General features: G+C 41.5%; 1 protein-coding gene across 1 annotated transcript in view; it reads right to left on the bottom strand.

The window, feature by feature from the left end:
• CCDC91 (coiled-coil domain containing 91) overlaps window positions 1-16,051 on the bottom strand; it is a 100,947-nt gene that overhangs the window by 19,962 nt on the left and 64,934 nt on the right. Inside the window, exons 11-14 of the mRNA XM_083366533.1 lie at window positions 11,680-11,772; window positions 9,902-9,970; window positions 7,644-7,820; window positions 1,865-1,978 (exon numbers count right to left, since the gene is read on the bottom strand). Coding sequence (XP_083222659.1) covers window positions 1,865-1,978; window positions 7,644-7,820; window positions 9,902-9,970; window positions 11,680-11,772 — 453 coding nt within the window. The remainder of the gene's footprint in view (window positions 1-1,864; window positions 1,979-7,643; window positions 7,821-9,901; window positions 9,971-11,679; window positions 11,773-16,051) is intronic.

Raw genomic sequence — 16,051 nt, 5'->3', positions numbered from 1 at the left:
ACCGGTTCTACCGAACTGGTGCAAATTGGTTGAATCCCACCACTGGCTACGGGGGATAGAAGAGAACGAGCATCTATTTCCACGGATATCCTTAATTGATCAAAGGCGAAATCAACGCATCTTCGTTCACTCCAAAGGGGGCAGCGACTGTTTCAGAACATAACTCTGCATTTTGCAACACCCTCGCTGCATTGTCTTAACCCCGAAAGGAAACTTCTTTTTTTTTTCCTCCTAGTGCAGGGGTAGGCACCCTCGGCTCTTTTATGACTCATGGACTTCAACTCCCAGAATTCCTGAGTCAGCTATGCTGACTCAGGAATTCTGGGAGTTGAAGTCCATGAATCATAAAAGAGCCGAGGTTGCCTACCCCTGTCCTAGTGCGACGGGGTCTTTTCCATCCACCAATTTGGGCATGCTAGTGTTTTACACCTATTTGCAAGACCTTTCGATCTTCCCCGTTTTATGGGCATCCCATAATCAGGATTCGCTGCAAATCAGAGGAGAAATAAGACTGCTGCTACACAAATTGGGGATGTACATTACTGAAATAGGACACAGCTTGTGAGGCTTGGTATTTAAGCCTATACGTCTGTTCTAGAAGGCATCATTAATGGCTGCCCAACAACAAAATATTTCCTTAATACCGAAGGTTTGGCAACAGCCAAGTCTGAAGCTTTTCCAGAAATTCTGTGAAATGTTTTAGTTAGCTTGGCGTGAAGCAGCACAGAGAAACTTTAATTTTACACATAATTTTGGGGGATTGTAGAGAGTATGCAAGGCTCAGAACTGGATTTTTCGGAATTTGGTTTTTCACTTCTAGATATTTCCTTACCTACCTAAGTAGGCAGATGTAGGAGATGTTCTAATATTCATTTCATTGATATTTTGTTCTGTGTTTATGTGTGTGCGTGAATGTGTGTGCACGTCTGTGTGTGTGTGTGTGAGAGAGAGATAACTCTCATGCATGACAGACAGATAATACATAGATAGACAGACAGATGATAGAGATAGAAGATAGATACATGACAGTTGATATAGCAATAGGATAGACAGACAGACAGACAGATAGATAGATGATATAGCAATAGTAATAGCGATAGATAGATAGATCAAATAATGATATAGATAAATTGATGATAGAGATAGATGATATAGCAATAGCAATAGCAGTAGAATAGATAGATAGATAGATAGATAGATAGATAGATAGATAGATAGATAGATAGATAGATAGATGATAGATAGATAGATAGATAGATAGATAGATAGATAGATAGATAGATAGATAGATAGATAGATAGATAGATAGATAGATAGGAAGGAGGGTGGGTGGGTGGGTGGGTGGATGGATGGATGGATGGATGGATGGATATAGAGATAAGAGATAGATAGGAGAGAGAGAGAGAGATGGATGGATGGATAGACAGACAGACAGACAGACAGATAGGTAAGGGTTTGCCAGAGCTGGTTTTGCTTTCATATGTGCTGAAATGATGTACTCAATAAAGTTTTACATAAAGAGATCGGATTGTCTTGAAGCTGTTTGCTTGGTTGGATTCGTCAGTGAGAACCTTGACATTTAACCAGTTCTGGTAAATCCCAGCCCAAGCCCCTTTAGTAAAAGTATAGAATTCCCCCTCCCATCCATGACCAGGTCACATTATACCCAATTAGGTGCAATTATATTGTTTTGAGAAAGTGTCTCTGAGCCAGGTCAGACATCTGGTGAATCATCCTTGATTCTCACGGACACCTACCCAACCAAGCCATCTAGCAGTTCTAAGCGGGTTTTGAGCCAACTCTTTGCATAATTTCTCTCCAGCTCCAAAATTGGGACCACTCTTGTCTTCAAGATGTCACTTACTCTTTTCTGCTCCTTGATATAGTCCATCAGTTCTTCCCTCGTTTGCTTCACAGCTTCTTCTACAGCTTTCTCACTTCTCCTTTGTTCTTCTAGGATTGCTGCTTTTACCATTTCCTAATATTTTAACACACATACACACACAAGCATATATATATTTAGAAAAAAAGAGTAGTTAGGATAATAATGTACTTATTTTGCTTCCAACATTTTCAGCACCGCACAGGCTACCTCGGTTTTCTCCCACCCCCATGAATACCTCCTTTAACAGTATTCTTAACCCTGAAAAACCTGAAGATGTGTGGACTGCAACTCCCAGAATTTCTAAATGAGCCGACGGGGGCATTTTGTGAGTCGAAGTCTACCCATCTTCGAGTTGAGAAGCACCGGCCTAAAATGTGATTCCAAGACCTTTTACATTTCTCATTTCTGCCTTGACTGATTCCCCACAGCTAAGTAGGATCAGACCCGGTTAATATTTGAATGGGAGACTGTGTTGTTCAGAGCCAGTCTATGCCTTCAATCGAGATCAACCTTAGCAACTTGAAGATGGGTGGAGTTCAACTCCCAGAATTCCCCAGCCAGCACAGCTGGCTTAGAAACACTGCCTGCAATTAGTGCAGGTTCGAGTCCCACCAGGCTCAAGGTTGACTCAGCCTTCCATCCTTCCGAGGTAGGTAAAAGGAGGACCCAGATTGTTGGGGGCAATTAAGCTGACTTTGTAATAACGCCGCTTGGTGTGTGTGTGAAAACCCTAATAAGCAGGCATATACATAGAATGAAGGCTACTGCTAAGCTTGTAAGCCGCCCTGAGTCTTCGGAGAAGGGCGGGATATAAATGGAATTAAAATAAATAAAATAAAATAAAATAAATAAATAAGACACTAAAATCATTTTTACAGTAATTGCTAAATAGAACAAACTCTTACTGAGGGTAACATAGGAAAAGATATTCAAAAGGGGGGAAAAAAGTGTCGGGCTGGAATGTTACTTGGGGGACATCATGGATTTTAAGGGACACCCATGGGTAGAACGTGTCCTACTGAGGACTTGAAACATGACAGACGGGTGCCATGAGGACTACTTGCATCCTTCATGCCTTTGGGAGTCTTAAGGAAGCCACTGCCCTTCTAAGAAGAGAGACTAACAGGAGAGGGGGGGGGAATCTACAGAAGCCTAGAAATCACTTTGCAGAGTACAAATGGAATTGTCTCTAAGAATCATTTATTCAAGGAGAGAACTGCCCCCAAAGTGCTTTTTCTAATAAAAAAAAAGCAACTGGATTTTCTTGGTTTTTTTTCCCTTTGAAGAAAATGTCAGAATTCAGAATTCATTCTTCGGACGCCTCTTGGATGAGAAGCGAAACCTTTTCAAAGGAACAAAACAAAAAAACCCCAAGAAAGTCCAATTGCCTTTTGGAAATAAAGCACCTTTGAGACACCCACAAGCAGAATCTCCATAGATATTTCCCCTTCAAGAAAAAAAAAACAACAACAACAAGGCAGGTTAGACACCACAGCCCAGAAGACTGAACGACCACAACAATTTGCAGTCGTGGCGAACCGTCGTGCAACCTCTATCCACATTGGTACAGCTCCTGGGTTTTTTCTAATTCCAGTAATCGCGGGGATTTCTTGACCATGATTACCGCGGAGAAGAAAGAATCTTTCTCCCACGATCGTGCACACATATTGATTATTTCCTACATGCAACGTAAGCAGTTTACAGGATGAGTGGGAACGCTCACAGCTGAGGTCATGAGGCTGCAAACAAAAGAGACGGGATCAGAGGGGAAAGCTGAAAATCTGGGCTCTAAGCTGCAAAAACGAGGAGGTGACAGGAAGACGGAAATATGTCTGTAGGAAGGGCTTCATTCCTGCAAGCTAAACACTTTATTGCAGACATGTCAAACACAAGGCCCGGGGGCCAGATCCGGCCCGCGAAGTGGTTTCATACGGCCTGCGAATCCATCCTGGAAACATTGAGGGAATGGCCCCCACTGCCTTGGCCCTGGCCCAGAGACCCTCCTCTTGCCAGAGACCCTCAGATCTGTCCCACTCCTGCCCAGGCCTCCATAGGCACCCTTGATGCCAACGATGTAGAGCTGGCCACGCCCACCCAGTAGGCCATACGCACTCTAGCCACGCCCACCCAGTAGGCCACGCCCACCCAGGCCATACCCACCCGGCCCCCTGAGGGCAACTGCAATGCTGATGCAGCCCTCAATGAAATTGAGTTTGACGCCCCTGCTTTATTGAAAGCTAAATGTCGGTGGATGATTCTCAGTCATCCAGGTCATAGTTATCCCAAGGATGCTTCTTCAGGAGGCAACGGGACTTTCTTGCTTTTCTGTGAAGACATTTCGCTTCTCATCCAAGAAGCTGATGAAGCTTCTTGGATGAGAAGCGAAACCTCTCCAAAGAAAAACACGGAAGTCCCGCTGCCTCCTGAAGAAGCATCTTTGGGACTTTCCTGAAAGGCTTATGAGAGAAGGAACCGTTGTAGGAATACCAAGGCCAGCCAAGCTGACCCACGCTAAGGAGGCCTTCCCAAAGCTCTGGCTTCTGAGGAGCACCACTACTCCTTGAGAGAAGGCCTCTTCTGCTGAAGGAGTACACACAGTCTACTCTACTTACAACCAGTTGCTTAGTGGCTGTCCAAAGTTATGATGGACCTCTCCAGGGCAACTTATGACCTAGTTTCAAAGTTCCAATAGCCTCCCACCCCCCACCCCCCACACACACATGTGATCATGTAACATTTATGCTTGTTGGCAAGAGTCCCGTGTTCATGTAACCACAGTTTACGCCATTTCTGCCCCCAAAATGGTGTTTCTGACAAAAAAAACCACCACCTCCTATGGGTGAAAATGGATTGGCTTTACAACCGTGATGTTCGCTTGAAGACTGCCACCAAAAAAGGTTGTAAAGCCGGGTCAGTCACACGGGTGCCTCGACTTACGATCATCGTGACACGTCTGAGGGAAATTCCAGGGTTCAGTACAGTCATAAGCTGGGGACTGTTTTTACTTGCCTGAGAAGGTCAGGAAGCAACCTGAACGTCAGATTTGCAAAGAGAAAAGGAGGAGATAAAATGTTTTGCCATTTGTGTTCGTGCACAAAAAATATTGAAACGGCTGCATCTTTCCGAAGCTGACATTGCAGTCTGGACATGTGTGTTCGTACACACTCCCTTGCTTTTGCTGACAGTGTCCGGGGCAATGGGAAACAACGAGAAACAGAATTTGAAAGCAACATCATCATCAGCCTTCTAAAAGATGCTTGAGATTTTTTCTCAGACAGGAGAAGGAGGAGGAGGAGAGTGGGAAGGTACCTTGAAGGTCATCTAGTCCAACCCCCTGCTCAGGTAGGAAACCCTATACCATTTCAGACAAATGGCTGCCCATTCTCTTCTTAAAATCTTCTAGTTTTGGAGCATTCACCACTTCTGGAGGCAGGTTGTTCCACTGATTAATTGTTCTAACTGTCAGGAAGTTTCTCCTTAGTTCTAGGTTGCTTCTCTCCTTGGTTAGTTTGCATCTGTTGCTTCTTGTCCTGCCTCCAGGTGCTTCGGAGAAGAGCTTGACCCCCTCTTCTTTGGGGCAGCCCCTGAGATATTGGAACACAGGTATCATGTCACCCCTAATCCCTCTCTTCATTAAACTAGGCAGCAACCTGTTCTTCATATGTTTTAGCCTCCAGACCTCTAATCATCTTTGTTGCTCTTCTCTGGACTCTTTCTGGAGTCTCAACATCTTTTTTACATTGTGGTGACCAAAACTGGATGCAGGATTCCAGGTGTGGCCTTACCAAGGCCTTGTAAAGTGGTATTACCACTTCACGTAATAGGGAAATTGCTCACTCCTCTCCATCAGTGTCCAGAAGAAGGAAAAGGACGTACTTTTTAGATCATCTCAATTTGTTTCTTAATTTGCTCATTTCCCCCAGTTGCTTACATGTGGATGGATTATTTGGGAGCTCTTCACAGACCCTCTTCCAAAAGTAAGTTATAAAAACAATCCCAGTTATATTTTCTGAGAAATTGCACCCATCTACATATAACTGCCAATTTACCTTCTTTTTTTTAGGGAATATTGTTTTTCTTACTGAATTAGGATGCGTAGATGGTTTTCAACATCTGCATCTTATGCAATTTTATTCCATACAGATGGAATAAACATTTAATATATACAAACAATAAGGAAGGGGATTACAGTCCTTGGGTGCTCCACTGTATTCTTTTCAGGAAGTAGCACACAAATGGTTTGAATTAAAAACAATCCAGTTGAAGGAAGAATCCAGAAACGATTTATCCCAACAGTGCAAAAAAAAAAATGGCCTTTGCATTTAAAGGGCCGTGTCAAATCTAAGCAAGGTGCTAAAAATAGAACAGAAAGAGTAGAATTTTACCAGCACCCCATCCTGATTGCAAAGACTTTTTAGTATCTGCTATAAAAATCATGAACCAGTAGAGGAAACGCCAGCATATTATTGTAATCAGAAAGTTTCTTATTTTAGGAAGTTAAGTTTTCTTTCAACTTTATTGCATTCCAGAAAGGCTAAGGAAACTATCAAAGGCTTTCCTTTGAATAAAATGAGGCTTCGCTTCCTAATTTGCTCTGATCCACCTGGATAACATGTGTTTCAAAATGGAAATTGCAGCAAAAGAAACAAACAAGAGTTTGGGATTTACTTAAAACCATTTAGCTGCTGCAGACACGACTCTCCAAAATCTTCTCTGCTCCTGTGACGATCTAATATACATTTATTTTTGTCATCTTTATTTCTCCCAAAAGAGTATTTTCGGTTTAAGAAGATAACTAGCAAATCTGGATTTACCTAAAAGGGATTATGCCTTTAGAGGAAGTCAGGTGGATTTATTTTTTTTGTTTGAATAGGGAAAAGTTGACAGAGATGTGTTTGAATATTCGTAGCTCAGATTGGTAGTTATTAATAATAATAATAATAACAGCGTCGGAAGGAACCCTGGAGGTCATCTAGTCCAACCCCCTGCTCAGGCAGGAAACCCTATACCATTTCAGACAAATAGTTGTCCAGTCTCTTCTTTAAAACCTCCAGTGTTGAAGCATCCACAAATTCTGAAGGCAAGGAGTTCCACTGGTTAATTGTTCTCACTGTCAGGAAATTCCTCCTTAGTTCCAGGTTGCTTCTCTCCTTGGTTAGTTTCCATCCGTTGCTTCTTGTCCTGACTTCAGGCACTTTGGAGAATAGCTTGACTGCCTCTTCTTTGGGGCAGCCCCTGAGATACTGGAAGACTGCTGTCATGTCCCCGCTAGTCCTTCTCTTCATTAAACTAGACATACCCAATTCCTGCAATTGTTCTTTATATGTTTTAGCCTCCAGTTCCCTAATCATCTTTGTTGGGCTGTTCGAGCTTGGCGATTTGGCTGCAAACATTTCGTCTCCATCTGGGGGAACATCTTCAGTGCACTTTGAACTGTGCTCATCAATCAGAGCACTGGCCTTTAAATACCTTTTTGTGTGATGTAAACTGGACCACGTCTCGACAATGACAGCCAGCCAACCAAACAACCCAAAACCAGACTATGACTCAGAGGCAACCAACAACCAAACACCATTTGCAGCACACAGACAATACTTAAAGACAAAGGACTATGGCCCAGCAACAACAAACAGCCAATCAAACAGCCCGAATCCAGACCGTGACTCAGAAACTTCCAGACAAATAACACCCACACCAGTTTACATAGATGGGCAGGTAGGTCCATAAACGTAAAACATAGAACATATAATTCACTAACTTCGGATTTCTGCTTTTGCCGTTCCACTGCTTCTTCTACCACTTGGGCAATCTTCCCACGATCTTTGTCTCTCTCTGCTTGCCACAATTCTTTTTCTTGGTCGTGCATTTTTTTCATGTTTTCCCTCTCAGCTGTTACCGCTGCTAGGACGGCAGCCTGCAAATCCTCTTTTTCAAGCTGCACATCAAATAACAAAGCCAACGTGAGTCTAAGATACGGACATTTCCGCAGTTTAGGTCAGTAGCCAAAATGTTGTCTACGATCCCTAAAATGTCAAAGGTTGCTTTGAGGAAAGGCCCTCAAGTTTATTTAAACTAATTCCGAACATTGGGTTAATTTTAGAAACAGAAAACATTGTCCCCTGCGACGTTGGATTTCCAGTTTCCATCTTTCTTTAAAACAGATTCTGTGAACAAAGTGCCTTTAGACTGAACACTTCTGCAGCAAAAACCAATTGAACGAATTATGAACATCAGCCAAAGATTAGTTCCACTTACTGGGCTATAAAAACTGTATTCTCTATTCATGCAGTATGATAGTCTTTCCTTGCTAGCCACAAAATAACAGGGCAGGGACAGGAAATATTATTTTCAGCATGGCTAGTGGGCATTATGTGGTAAAAACAAATGTGAAGAAGGCCCCTCTTTTCCTCAATTCGTGTCCTCACCTCCATAAAAGGAGAAATGACGCCAAAGAGAGACAGGAGGCCTGGCTGGGAGTTATGTCAGGATCAGAAAGCAAAATATAACAATGGCATAAGATAATAATAAACATAAAACCATATCTATTATAATAATATAATGTATTATATCAATTATAATACAAAGTAATTAATATAATAAAATTATATGTTATAGATATGTATTTAGAAATATGTAAATGAATATAACATATATAATATATCCATTATAATATTATATAATTAATATATTATTATATATTATATATATTAATAAATATATAATAAATATAGGGCATTGCATATTATAATAAAATTATGTTATATCTGTATTTATTAATATCTATTTATAAATATATAAATTAATATAAGATATAAAATATATCCATTGTATTGAGAAAATAATATAATTAATATATTATAATATATGTATATGTAATAATAAATATAGGGCATTGTATATTATAATATAATAAAATTATATCTTTTATATATATATATATAGAGAGAGAGAGAGATAAAGATATAGATATAGAGATAGATAGATAGATAGATAGATAGATAGATAGATAGATAGATAGATAGATAGAAAGATAGATATAGGGTCTTGGCGTATTCCTTATGCTAAGACCTACACACCTGTATATATATATATATATATATAAACATATAAATGAATATAATATATATAACATACCCATTGTATTGAGAAAATAATATAATTAATATATTATAATATGAATATATGGATGGATAGATATATAGATATATGTAATAATAAATATAGGGCATTGCATTATATTATAATATAATAAAATTATATGTGATATATATATGTGTGTGTGTGAATATAAGATATATATCCATTGTATTAAGAAAATAATTAATATAATATATTATTATATAATAATACATACATGTAATAATAAATACAGGGCACTGCATGCAAAAATAACTAGATGTAAAGTTTTTTTCCTTGTGCCATCCCCCTGCTAAACCCCTAATTCCCCCCACGCTGTCTTGTGTCTAAGGATATTTACCCACGTAGTAGGGCTGTATTGCCATTGTCCTTCTCATCCCTCCTATTACCTTCTCATATTGGTATCCTATATCACTTTTTTTATCTTATGATTTATCACTTTGTTGTTTCTACGTACACTGAGAGCTTATGTGTGTCCAATCCCACTTGGCCCATAAGGAATTATTTTGTTCTATTCTCAAGCTAAATTGATGGGTCAAAATAGCTTCTTCTCAAAATATCCACTAGGAAAAGCTTTCCAGAGTGGAAAGCCACCATCTAAAGTTCTCAGTGCTTTTTAGAAGGCAAACTGAAGGGGGGGCAGAAGACGTTTTCACTGGCTTCTAGCAGTTTTGTTTTAGTTCTAGCATAGTTTGATAACAGGCATCAAGAAGAATAAAAACTCAGCGTAACAATAAAAAAAATCCCTCGCATTAAGAACTCCAGTTTCCAGATGTTTACTTGGTGCAGTCCCATCTTCTTGGCCTTGAAGTCAAAAGCAACAACATCAAAGGGAGCTTCAAAAGGTCCCCCAGGGACAATTTTTGCACGCTAGGATACCTTTGCAGCTGCTGCCAAAGCCTCCTTATTACGCTCCCTTTCATTCTCCATGCATTTTTCCAACATTTCCTGGAAACAAAGCACAGTAAAAAGTATTACAGCTTGTAAAAATATATATATCTTCCAAAAAGCATGGATGTCCACAGAAGCCAGGGGCTTTGTCAGAATGATGAAAGGTGCCTTGTAACCTCATGTGACACAACAACACAACCACAAAAAGAGGCAGAGCCCATTTCATCATTTGTTCATCACCTTGCTCCTCTCCCAAATAGGCATCTTCCAAAGGATTTAATTCGCTTTATTTCTTTCTAGAAGATCTAAGCACCATTCCTTCCAGATTACACTATCTGGAAGGACCACAGCTGGCCATCCAGATGCTGGAACAGAATTTGGAGTTGGTGTCAATGCTCAAATCTGAAGTCAGCTGAAGTGAGCGAGACGGAACCCATTTGTAGTTTAGTCATGAATCTAACTAGGAAAAAAGTCTGTTCCCTTCCCCTGATAAGCCAGAATTAGAACTCATCCCTCTAGAAAATCTTCTGGATTCTATTTCAGGATTCTTATAGGGAATAATGCGACACCCAGCTGTCCTGTCACAGAGTATTATCTTCAGGGCCACGGCAAGCAAGGCGAGACCAGCATAAATATATTCGTTGTAATGCTTATTAACTTTTTATCCCAATTTTATATATAAGCTATTTTGGGGGGAGGCCCTTTGCCCTAAAAAGCAGCCTAGAAATAGTTAATATCAATTGAAGATTATTTGAAGTCAATAATGACTGACAAGGTGAGGCTTTCCTGCAGGGAGGCAGAGACAAACCCTTTTTCTTAAAAAGAAAAGCAAAATGAAGGGAAAAGGGAATGGAATATAAAGGTGCAAAACCATCTTCACGGTGGAACTAATTGCAACGTGTTAGCTTTTACAATTGCATCCTAAGTGACGGGTGTCCATTTCTTCACTTAGATCAGGAATGCAGAACTATGGCCCGTTCATGACCTGTGGACTTCAACTCCCAGAATTCCTGAGCCAGCTTGGCTGGCTCAGGAATTCTGGGTGTTGAAGTCCACAGGTCCTCAAAGGGTCATATTTATTTTTTTTATTTATTTTAATCCCATTTATATCCCGCCCTTCTCCGAAGACTCAGGGCGGCTTACAAGCTTAGCAGTAGCCTTCATTCTATGTATATGCCTGCTTATTAGGGCTTTTTCACACACACCCCAAGCGGCATTATTACAAAGTCAGCTTAATTGCCCCCAACAATCTGGGTCCTTATTTTACCTACCTTGGAAGGATGGAAGGCTGAGTCAACCTTGAGCCTGGTGGGACTCGAACCTGCACTAATTGCAGGCAGCTGGTGTTACTTAAGGAGGCATCAGCCCACGGCTCCACCAAGGCTCAAGTAAGGCTCAAGGCTCCACCAAGGCTCATAGTTCCCCATCTCTGTCTTAGATAAACCCAATGTGAGGAAATCTACTTTTGCCTTTGACCCCTCTTCGTGGTTCAAGACCTTCTTCTAAGTTCAGGGGTAGGCAACCTTGGCTCTTTTATGACTCATGGACTTCAAATCCCAGAATTCCTGAGTCAGCTATGCTGACTCAGGAATCCTGGGATTTGAAGTCCATGAGTCATAAAAAAGCCGAGGTTGCCTACCCCTGGCTTAGATGTTGCATCCTTGTGAAAGGAAGGCCCTCTGAAATATTCTTCTGGGTTCTCAATGACCCCTCTTTTTAAACGCTGTCAGGTTTTCCAGCCCTTTGATGTGGAAAAGTAAATGTACCTTGTATTCCTGGGATTGTTGCAACAAGGATTCTTTGGTTTTGCCTTCTAAGCTTTCCCGGTCTTCTTCCAACATATCAAGCAGCCTTTGATGCTAAAGGAAGGAAGGAAGAGGAAGGGGGAGAGGTAAAAGAGAAGGAAAGAGGTAGGAAGGAAGACGAGGGGGGGAAATGAAGAGGAGGGAAGGGAAGGAGGGAAGAAAGAGAAAGAAAGAAATAAAAAAGACAGAAAGAGAGAGAAGGAAGGAAGGAAGGAAGGAAGGAAGGAAGGAAGGAAGGAAGGAAGGAAGGAAGGAAAGAAAAGACAGAAAGAGAGAGAAGGAAGGAAGAAGGAAGAAAGAAAGAAAGAAAGAAAGAAAGAAAGAAAGAAAGAAAGAAAGAAAGAAAGAAAGAAAGAAAGAAAGAAAGAAATTTTACATTATTCTGGCAATAAAATTTCATATGCTCCCCCCTTAATGGAAAGTAGACTTGAGATGTTAAAAGAGCCAACATAACTTACGTTATTAAATCATGCAATTAAAGCAAAGACTAACAGACAGATCAGGATGTAACATTCAATGGAAGAAAGCTGTTAACTGAATTAATCAGAGATAGAAGATGTGAAAATATTTGAATTGGATTTAAAATTATTTTGAGTGGGTTTTGAACCAGGAAGGAAGGAAGGAAGGAAGGAAGGAAGGAAGGAAGGAAGGAAGGAAGGAAGGAAGGAAGGAAGAAAGAAAGAAAGAAAGAAAGAAAGAAAGAAAGAAAGAAAGAAAGAAAGAAAGAGGGAGGAGGGGAAAAATGAAGGGAAGGGAGATTACATTTATATAAAAGGCAGACAACAAGTAAAACCAACTTTTCTGGTTTTCAAAGTTTATAACTGGTTTTATTCATGGATATCCACTGGGGTGACAATGGGGGAAGTGACACGTCATGGCATCATCAGGCAGATGACAGCAGGAAGCGCGTCAAGACATCGTGGCACAATCTGAGATCTTTGTCTATTGGATAGAATATACCTGAAAAGTACAGTGGACTCCTTGATGTGCACAAGGAAGAGTTCCTCAACCTGCCTGCCATCCTCAAGGAGGCCATCGTGATTCAGGGGGTAGTAGAAGGAAGGATTTTGGGGAAAACCTGGGTGAGGATTGTTGTTGTTGTTAGTTGCGAAGTCGTGTCCGACCCATCGCAACTCCATGGACAACGTTCCTCCAGGCCTTCCTGTCCTCTACCATCTTCTGGAGTCCATTTAAGCTCATGCCTACTGCTTCAGTGACTCTATCCAGCCACCTCATTCTCTGTCGTCCCCTTCTTCTCTTGCCCTCAACCTTTCCCAGCATGAGGCTCTTCTCCAGTGAGTCCTTCCTTCTCATTAGGTGGCCAAAGTATCTGAGTTTCAACTTCAGGATCTGGCCTTCTAAAGAGCAGTCAGGGTGGATCTCCTCTGGGTGAGGATAGACGTAGAGGTTTTGCAATTTATTGATCATTTATATTTAGAAATCACCCATCTCCCTCAGAAAGTGAATCTGGACGGTGTGCAAATAGACATAAAAACAAAAAAAGCTTTATACAAATATACAAAATAATGAAAAACAGGAGTAAAACAATTAAAATGCCAAAGAAGGGGAGCGGTTTCAGGGCACTAAACAGCCCCATGGCTGCATACTCTTCTGTGGACCCCAAGAGAGTCAGAATAACCCTTAAAACACAACGTCCAATGAGGATCCCCTGGACCCACCCAAAATCTTGGCAGCTCTCTTAAACTGAAGTTCCCAAGTTTCAAAGATAACCCTACCATAATTTCAAAATGCAAAAATGGCTTTCCATTACATTATAAACTATTTTGTGGGGGTTTCCTGCTCATTTTTCTGGGACAGTAGGTCCATTTGAAACGTTATGGATATTTTCCTAAAGTAGCTGCCATCAAAGATATAGCCAAAAACCCAGACTGATCAGAAGTTTCCTGGTGTATTTTTGGACAAAGACATGAAGCATGCAGCTGATGCATGCAGCTTGTTCCTTTTGTTCTGTACCAGCCTGCTACCGGCCCTGCAGATAAGGCAGGGACAACCCCTTTTACAAGAAGGCAAGAGGCTGGAACTAAGCCTGCCAAATTTATTAACATAAAAACATAAACAGAGCAAAGAGAGCAAACACGAACCATGAAACAGGAACTATCCAAGTGGTTGCCTTCAGCAAACCAGCCCTCCCATGCATTCCCCTTTTATACAGTTCAGGGCGTGGCTTCTCTCTGCCTCCTTCCGAGGTGCCCCATTGCCTTCCTCTGTTTACTCCTGATTGACTGCCTCCTGCGTTGGGCGTCCTTGAACAGGGCCAGCTGTGGGTCATCTTCATCCATGCTGTCAGGCTCACACAGCTGGGTCTTCGTCGTGACCAGGTGGGAGGAGCCTGGCTGAGGGCTCTCATCAGCAAGCTCTCCAACACCCCCCTCCTCCTCTGAGTCGTCCGACCCAAATGCCGAACCCACAGGCTGACCCTGAATCACAACACCTTTCCTTCTTCCCAAGACACACAGGTATTTTTTGCAGTAGCTTTGTGTCCGCCGCACCAAGGAGCCATGCTAAGAGATTCAGGCTCTGAATAAACAAGCTATGAATATTGGAGAATGCAAACCAGGACATGATATGCCAGGTTACATGGATAATTCTCTATGTTATGATTGTCAAGGAGAGAGGAAAAATGGGCGAATGGCAAGAAATAAATGTACTGAGCTAAGAAATGTAATCACGGCACCGGAAATTGGCCGTAGAGTTGGAAGGATGACTGATGCACTTGAAAAAGCAAGGCCAAACAATAATTCCAAGAAGGAATGAATTTACTCAAATGTAGTAGCCAAACAGAACGCTGGAAATCATTTGCCGGAGACATCTGCTCCAAGGCACCACTCGTGGGACTTACTGCTTCCTCACATCTCCATCTTTCTACTCAACCCAGAAAGTGGAGCTTAAGAACGTCAACATAGCTTGCACTCTCTTCCTTTCTCCGTCCAACCTTCTCACAGTCTCATCTCTCAAAAACAAGGAAATACAACAAGGGAGGAAGGGACAACATCCAAGGACATGCAGGCACCCCGGATCATGGCCAGTGTTTCAGCATCTGGATAGCTGGAAAGACTCATATGATCAGTTTGGAATGTATATATATATATATATATATATATATATATATATATATATGTGATGGCGTTTTGAGAAATGTGTGGAATACAGTTAGTATCACGCATGCCTGGCTGAGGAATTCTGGGAGTTGAAGTCCACAAGTCATCAAAGGGCCAAGTTTGAAGACCCCTGCTTTGCAAGTTCAACCTTGGTAGAAAATAAAAGAATATAACATAGTGGTCTCTGGGCTGAGATATTTCTGACTGAAGTTTGCCAAACTTGGCAACTTTAAGATTTATGGACTTCAGCTCCTGGCTGGGGAATTCTGGGAGTTGAAGTCCATAAGTCTTCAAGTTGCCAGGTTTGGAGACCCCCTTATCTACAGTAGATAGATAGTAGATATCTGTATATCTGTGTGATCCTGTATAAACCAAGCATCAAAGTGAAAAAGCCAAACTCATTCCTCATTGTTACATCCAACTAGTGTTGGTGTTACGTCACCATGAACTCGTTGAGCAAAATGGACATCGCCAACAAATTCAGAGTGGTTGGGTATGGTTAGGAGGGCACTGACTTTTCTAGCCTGCCCTATCTATGTTTCCTGGTAAAATACATGGGAAAATCCCATTGGAAGAATAGCCCACTTAGGGTTAGGATTAGGTCACCATGAACTCAGAGGAAAATGGACATCGCCAACAAATTCAGAGTTCTTGGATATGGTTAGGAGGGCACTGACTTTTCTAGGCTGCACTAACTATGTTTCCTGGTAAAATAGCCCACTTAGGGTTAGGGTTAGGTCACCATGAACTCGGAGAGGAAAATGGACATCGCCAACAAACTCGGAGTGCTTGGGTATGGTTAGGAGGGCACTGACTTTTCTAGCCTGCCTTATCTATGTTTCCTGGTAAAATACATGGGAAAATCCCATTGGAGGAAAATTCCACTTAGGGTTAGGGGTAGGACACCATGAACTCATAGAGCAAAATGGACATCGCCAAGAAATTCGGAGTGTTTGGGTATGGTTAGGAGGGCACTGACTTTTCTAGGCTGCCCTATCTATGTTTCCTGACAATATACATGGGAAAATCCCATTGGAGGAAAATTCCACTTAGGGTCTTCAACATTACAAATGTTTGGGGCTCAATAGCTGCAAGATAGTGACTGTAGCTTCATGACTAAAGCCCCACCTGTTTTAGACCCTACCTGCCTGTACAAAAAGGGTGGAGTGTCAATTGGGACATTACATCTAATTTCCGAAGAGACTGTGACCCCT

This window comes from Vipera ursinii, assembly GCF_947247035.1.
Source record: "Vipera ursinii genome assembly, chromosome: 6".
Lineage (NCBI taxonomy): Eukaryota > Metazoa > Chordata > Lepidosauria > Squamata > Viperidae > Vipera > Vipera ursinii.
This window is presented reverse-complemented; position numbering and strand designations above follow the sequence as displayed.